The sequence below is a fragment of the Daphnia pulicaria genome, chromosome 1 (genome assembly GCF_021234035.1).
Source record: "Daphnia pulicaria isolate SC F1-1A chromosome 1, SC_F0-13Bv2, whole genome shotgun sequence".
Lineage (NCBI taxonomy): Eukaryota > Metazoa > Arthropoda > Branchiopoda > Diplostraca > Daphniidae > Daphnia > Daphnia pulicaria.
Window position 1 is genome coordinate 34,964,334 of NC_060913.1, and position 7,573 is coordinate 34,971,906.

General features: G+C 40.0%; 1 protein-coding gene across 1 annotated transcript; it reads left to right on the plus strand.

Annotated features, from left to right (window-relative positions):
* The first annotated feature begins 2,390 nt into the window (after positions 1 to 2,390).
* On the plus strand, positions 2,391 to 3,146 carry LOC124322791. The gene is made up of 3 exons (XM_046784298.1): positions 2,391 to 2,657; positions 2,723 to 2,920; positions 2,988 to 3,146. The coding sequence occupies exons 1-3, from the start codon at positions 2,391 to 2,393 to the stop codon at positions 3,144 to 3,146; spliced, it is 624 nt and encodes a 207-aa protein (XP_046640254.1).
* Positions 3,147 to 7,573: the final 4,427 nt, after the last annotated feature.

Here is a 7,573-nt window from a genome sequence, read left to right on the forward strand (position 1 = left end):
TCCATTTGTTTTTTTGTGTACAGACCACAATTTTCATGATGGGGGACGGGTAGGGGAGTCTGATAAGGCGTCGCTTGGTGATCAGGGGCACCATCACACCTGAGTTCGACTTTCCTGGTGAGCATAGTTGGTTCCATACCCGGGCACTACCACTAGTAGTGGTCCACTACACATACAATTCAGACCTCTTCCTAAACAGCCGAGCACTAGCGCCAAATCGTACACAATGAGGGTACAGTAGTATCCTTCAAAAAAATCTGAACGGCGATTTTTTTTTCAAATAGCCACCTATCCATATTGCGGGGAACTGGGTTTGGTTTATAGGCCGAATTTGGGGGGTTAGAATCAAAAAGAAAGGTGCCTCCTCGCCGTTCAACATTCCAAGCTAGTTGGTCTTGTGTAAAGGTCGACACAACAGAATCATTGTGTCACCGATACGAAGAACTTAAATACTATGAGGCTACTTTACTCACAATGTAAAAGTGAAGTGTCTAAGACCAACGGAAATAGTTTAAGGCTAAACAATGTATTGATAACGGACAGATCATACAATAAGGTTATCTAATAATATTAAATAGTGAGACGAGAAATAAGTGAGACAATACTACTTGTATGGAGAAAATGTGGTAGCGGGCTGAGTGGTTAGGCTTGTCGAGAAACGGCAAGTTTCGAAGTACATTTGGAAATTGCACTTAGCTTAAATAACAGGCACTGAGCACAAGGGGAAAATATAACTAATACAATACCAAAAGGAGAGTGCGACTGTAACACAATGGTAGTGTGAATGCCGTGGGAGAATGCAGTACAGAATAACCTTTACATACAGTTTTTATACTAATTCTGGTTTCACGGTTAGCATAGGCCTAGAAAGGGAGGAGTCATGTTTAGGCCTAGAGAGGATAGTATAGGGAAACGTGAGCAGACACGTTAAGACATGATCAGAGCGGAGACGGACGAAAAGGGAGTTTGTTATTGAAAAGCGTTGAATGAAAAAGGAAATATATTTATATAGTGTCAAAAAAGATAAAAATACGCCTAAAGTTAATATAGCAAAAAGGGAAAGGGGATAGTAAAAAGGGAAAAGGACGGGCAAGTTGCCGGCAGAGATGGGGCGAGTTGGCGGCAGATTCAAATGGTAGCAGCCTCCTCTGGTATGAGATGGAGTATAGCGGAAACGACATCTAGTAGTCTACGTTAGAGATTGTCTTGTAGAAAAGGAAAGTAACAGAAAAACGGGAGTCGGCCGAGCGTTCTGTTACACTTGCAGCTGCAGTTTCATGCTTAATTTTTCAATGATGTAAACAGCGACCGTCTCTTTGATTCGACTGAGGTAAAAAGTATGCGTTCTTATCTTTTCTAGATTGTACCGGAAGATTTGTTGGTCGTTCTTGCACTCGAGCTTCTTCATAGCCTGTAAAAGGACTGCTCGCATTACATCTCGGTGCCCACACGAAAGTCATTAATCGGATGAAGACTTCGACTTAGGCTTCCTCTGTTCCAATCAGTCCATGCACCAAGTCCAGACATTCTTTCCTTAAATTGCGTTTGAAAAGCGCAAGCTTCACTCCTGATCTGTATCGTGCATAAAAGCTTTGATCAAGTCAATCCAGCCAAACCAGTCTAATGTCTTTCCGCTGAAAGGTTTCAGATCTGCTTTGACGGATGGGCGTGCCCCAGCTTCTGTCTGATGCGCTTTTGTGGCTTCCCACAGCATACTTGTCAAAACAATCTTCAAGATACATCGATTGGAGAAGTAAATTTTGTTTTCTCTGTAATCGTATCCACTCTATCACTGAATCGGGTGCTAGATTTGAAAGGTTAAGTTCCTCCAATCCTTGATTCAACAATTCTAATTCTTTTTCTGCTGCTTCAAAAGTGGCTTGGGCGTCATTCATTTGGTTCTGCGCTAGTTCAGCAGCCTTCCAAGTTGGTTCAACGGCTTTTGTTTCTGCTTAGGGGAGAACGAAGCAGTTAGGGTTGTGTGTATGTTGGCACTATCGATATTGAGGTATGTTTTAATGAAATCTAAGTGTCGGAAAAATTCATGGTTATGCAACCCGAAAATCTCCATCCTTTAAAAAAATCATTAAAAAAGTCGCCAAGGGTTTAGTTATAAATGAAACAACAATTTTGGCGCCTTAAAATCGTGTCAACAGCTTTGACAGATTTTTTCATTTGACGGGTTTCAGAAATATAATAACATTTTCAAAAATAATGTTCTTCAAGGAAATTCTTTTTTCTTTCAATCCCATATTTAAGTTCATTATTACTCCTTAGAGGAGTGACTGAAAAATTAATTTGATTAACGACACCTATTTTTGAGGCAAACTGGCAAAGCAAAGGGGGGAGGGCAGATTGTGGGTACAAAATCTCTGTCGTCTAACGTCAAAATGGTGACTCTCAAATCTGTCAAATTTGTGAAATGTAAGATGATTAGGCATTATATTAGAAAAACTGAACGTTGTATGTATCCAGATGGTTACATTTTGAAAACTGTCAAGAAAGTTGTTGCTGAAAAAAAAGTATGTGATGTTTCCAAAGAAACCTCCATCCCAAAAATATTTCTACTGAGATATGTTAAAAATGTCTTGGCTGCTGGAATTCAAGATAAGGCTGAAGCAACTAAAATTATTGGGGGTTACCAAAAATCTCGTAAGGTAAATCCACTTATGAGTTTTACTGTATATGAGTTGCAATGTTAACTCTTTCATGTTCGCTCTAGGTTTTCAGCAGTGAACAAGAAAGCAATCTTAGCAATTACGTCAAAAGGGCCAGTGACATTTATCATGGAATCACTACCACAGACATGAGAAGATTGGCTTATCAGTACACTACCCAAGAAAAATGTATTGTCCCTCCCCGTCTGCCTTGCGGTATCTGCCGCAGGGAAGTCCATGGCACCACTCTTTGTCTTTCCACGGTTTTTTCAACTAAAATATGGTGTTTTGCTAAGAAATTTGTCTGTTTCTTTCAGAGATCATTTTAAGGAATATTTCCTCAATGGTGCTCCTCTCGGTTCTGCTGGTTCAGCCAACAAGTCTGGCTGGATGTCAGACCAAGATTTCGTTTTGTTCATGATACACTTCATACAGCACGTTCGGTCTTCGAAAGAGAACGAACAACGAAGTTCTTTTATTACTCGATAACCAGTGCAGTGTCTGTGAGTGAAATGTTGATTATGGCTCATGCAAATTGTGTTGACTTAGAGTAGGTGGTTTTGTGAGTTGATTATTCATAGCTGTCTTTATTCATGGCCATTTTTGTTTGTGATTTTTACATTCGTCATGTATCGTCAATATTTCTAAGAAGAATATATACATTAAAATCGTAACGTTCTTTATTCTTTTCCATTTCTTCTCTGTAATTTTGTGCTGGGCGACTAAAGGCGATTTCTGAAAGATCGAATCAGCTATGCGGTTTTGTTTTCACTTTGTTATTCATAGGCGCGCGTTGAATACAATCGAAAGCATCTTGTCCGGTGGCGTCCGGTGGCTTTCAAATTCTTCGTGAATAATTCCTTGAGGCTATGGTTGAACTTCCTCGCGATAAAGTTTTTTAAGGCGTAAAAAAAGGCTTGGAAAAATAATATTTGTGTTCTTATAACCTTGAATCTCCGAGCCAAACACAACTGCTGATGCCTCAAGGTCTAATTTGTGTTTCAAAACTCAAATGCCCCGTGGATATTGTTTTGTTTCATTTATAATATAAAAGTCTCGACTCCTTTCAGTCCCTGATTCAGCGTGTGATTCAGTTAACCTTCGTGGTTTCGTTGATTTAGTAGCCTTATATTTCTCTTCCTATTGCATCTCGACTTCCTGGACAATGCATTGCACGCGCATTGCGGTGAGATAAATACAAAGCGTATAATTTTATTCGGTTCATTTACGTTTACTAAGATAAGATATTGTTTTCGATTTCAGGTAATTGTTTTATTTGTATTTTCACTGGTCGGTGTTTTAACTGCTGTGGAGGACAAATCAACAATTAGGGCTGCCATTGGTAATCTATCACATCAGCAAGTTAGATCTTCCAAACATATCTTAATCGCGCCATATCGTTTACTTGTTTCAGAAAAAATTACTGAAGACTGGGGCAGCGGACGTACTTCAAGTAAGTGCTGGCAAATGTAATAAATCCGACTCTTTTATGTTACAAGTGGTGTCATTTAATTAGGCGACGGCTGCATTTGGAAAGGCACTTCCCCATTTTGTGATGGAGGTTGCAATGTGGTGGGGCACGTCGTTCGCCAAACTAGCGCAACAGGTGACGGAGAAAAGTGTTTGACTGGCCTCAAAGTACTTTGCTGCCCTTCTGCTGCTGCGTAAACTGGGAATCACAATTCCTCAAATATATCCCCCTGGAAACTTGCTTTTTATCAAACTGTAATCTGAACTATAGTTTTCTTTGCGCTGAAATTATGAAAAGAATTTGAAATTCCCATACCATTAAGCCTAATGCTTTCTTATTATTCCTTTCGCTAACTATAAAGCAAAATGTAGGCCTTTGTGCAAATAAAAAATCAAATTTTCAATTATTACTAGATTATAAATTATAATACTGCCAAAACATTTAAGAAGGTATTAAAACTTCTGTATAAACTTGTATACAAGTAAAATACTTTCAAGCTGTTTATATGATTGCATTTGTGGAGGCAACAATTTAAGAAAAACGCCAGCCGTCCAATCAGGTCCTATGAACTACTTTCCCTTTGGCGCAAGAGAAAACAAAGGGATGGAAGCGGAAAAAAGGGGAATTATTAAATTTCGTTTTTCAACTTGAAAGGAAACCAAGACAATATCATAAAAAAATTGAGAATCAGACCTGAAATAAAGCTAACGCAGGTCTATTTTTAAAAAAAGTCGCGTTTCCCTAGCCCTAGCCGTTCAACTGCAAAAAAACTACAAAAATCTGAAAAAAATCAGAGGTGTTCTCACTACCTCTACATATGCACATACGAAATTTGAAAATATTTGGTTAAAAACTGTAGTACTGAGAGGACTGCAAAACAGCGTTTTTGCATAAGGTCCTCTCGGGCTTCCAAAGACTTTCGGTAGGTACTGTATATAGCTTATAGTTGGCAGAGTGGTCCAGACTCGAGATTGTAAATTGCAGTTTTTAGACTGCACATAGATTCGTGATTCACGCTGTAATTGTCAGTGCAAGTCCATATGTTACTATAGTTCAATTTCGGCTCAACGGAAGATCCTTTTTGAAAATGGGCGCAGCAGCTTTGGAAAAAATCTTTATGGACTAGATAAACCGGGAAGCTAAAAATGTAAAGCGTAGCAAAGAAAAAGCGATAGCAAGAGAAATCCCATTGAATAAAAACAACAAACAAGAAAAAATATCGCTGTTGATGCCGTTGGGCATATAACGTTGATAATCAGAGCAACAACCTGTGCTAGCTACGGAACACCATTTTCCTTGTAGGGAAACACAGCAACAGCTCGAGCGCAAGCTGAAAACGGCACGGAAATTTAATTCCAAAACTTCTGTTATAATGTAATTTTATCTATTTCTTTCAATGCATACTGATGCTGATTGGTTAGAGCTTTCAGGGTGGTACAGTACCTTTCATAAAAACGATTCTTGGCCCACGACAAAATAAAGGAAAAAGTCGAACTCGAGTGCAAGATGACTACCTAATTCGTAAAAAAAAGCGAGGTCGGTAGATTCCTGGCCTTTTCAGTTTTTTTCTTTTCTTCTTTGTTTATGTAAACGGACAGGGGGGGGGGGGGGACCCAGACGGGGTGACAGATAAAATATTTTTTATTTTTTACGAAGCTTTTTCTACCCTTCCTGTGTCCGGCGAGATTACAAACAAGCTAAAGGCTAGCGGGATCAAAATTCTTTATTAAGCCTTACATAGAAGACTTTTTCCAGATATATCGAGGGTAAAAATTGCCAAGCCCTAGAGCAATATACCCGTTTTCAAAACCCCAGCCTTTCTTACAAAACTTTAACCCCCAACCCAAAGAAAACGAAGTAAAAGGACGGGAATCTGCCGACCCCTTATTTTTTGTTCGTTAGGTAAAGACACCTAACGCTAGAAATTGATTTTTCTGCTTTCCTTGTCGAAAAGCGCGAGTCGTTTTTATGATAGGTACTGTACGTATTTATAACGCTGCATGAAGTAGAGCTTCTATATCAGCAACTAATGAAAGTTGGTCTGCAGATGCTCTATTAAATTTTGGTCTGAAATATTATGTGTATTAGCGAAGTTTAAATGCTGGTGGCCTGATCATATATGCTCCTTTCGAAACAAACGAGCGGGTTTAAATAGATTTATCGACAATAAAGCTAAATAGGACTCGCGCAAAATAATCCTAATGAAACGTGATTAGCTACATATTCATGCGTGTTAATTTCTTGAGCAGGCAAATTGCTCTATCTGTTTTGATATTAAATTGACGGAAGGTATACTGAAAAGCACACCTTTCCCCCTTTTTAGATTTCTTTAGCGTTTTTCCATTCTCTTCTTCCCTCCCTTTCCCTCTTTCAACTTTCCCACCAGAACGAACAAAATTAGAGAAACGGTTGAGCTTCCTCAACGTATAACTTCCGTCAATTTAAAATAAGAGCGAAATGTTTTTCTTTCTCCTTTCTCTCAGTAGATGGCACGACGAGCGATGGGTTGGCTGTAAGTTTTTGCTCGACCCTTCGTTCACCTTCTTGTAAGCTGGAGTTCCTTCTTGTACTGAAATTTTTTTTTGTTATTACGGAGTTCAGCTTACTGCTTATCTCCGTTGGTTTCTGTAAGAAAGTTTTTTTTTAAATTTAAGTTGATTACAGTTAAGTTTATTTAGAGAGAAACATAGTTTGTATTTAACGAATATTCGTCATCCCAAGCATGCAATACTATGTGAAGAATGAGCTACTAATTATCTTCCATTTGTTGCTCCAATCTTCTAATCCAGCTGATCCTTGAAGTGGACCTCTCTCTCTGCTGTGGCCTTCCTTTTCCTCTGCTCCTTCCCTGTTTGTGGTTCTGCCACTTGTGGTATTGGTGGGATTGCAACCGGTGCTGGTTCTGCAATTGTTAAATCATCCCCACAACACTTACAAGGCCTCCTATTCTTCCGCTTCTCCTCCTTCAACCGCTCCGTCTTCCTCTCCTCCAACCACTCCTCCTTCCTCCCGGTCGACGTGTGGTTGTGGGCTGGGGCCGTGGAACAACTGCCCCCTGGTTACGCGGACTTCTCCGTCGACTCTTTTCCTAAGACGATGAATTTCTGCTATTTCTTCCGGTGTTTGGAATCTTGTCACTCTTGGGGGGGGGGGGGGTTCCCAGGAAGCTATGGTTGCCTGGATCCGGTGGTGGATTACTTCAAGTTCTTCAGGTGTTGGTGTTAGGCGAGGCGGGTCAGACGTAAACCACGGCACACAGGACGATGGGACGATTGCGAAACGCTTCAATTCGTCCCTCTCGTGTGTTCTTGTGTAGCGGTGGTAGAATGGGTCCTGTCCTTTCGGGATCCCTCAATGTTGGCGGGCCTCGTTCCGCTTCCTTTTTTGTTCTGAACGAATTTTTGTTGAGTTAAGGGAGCTCTGTTTGGAGCACTAAAGTGTAGAG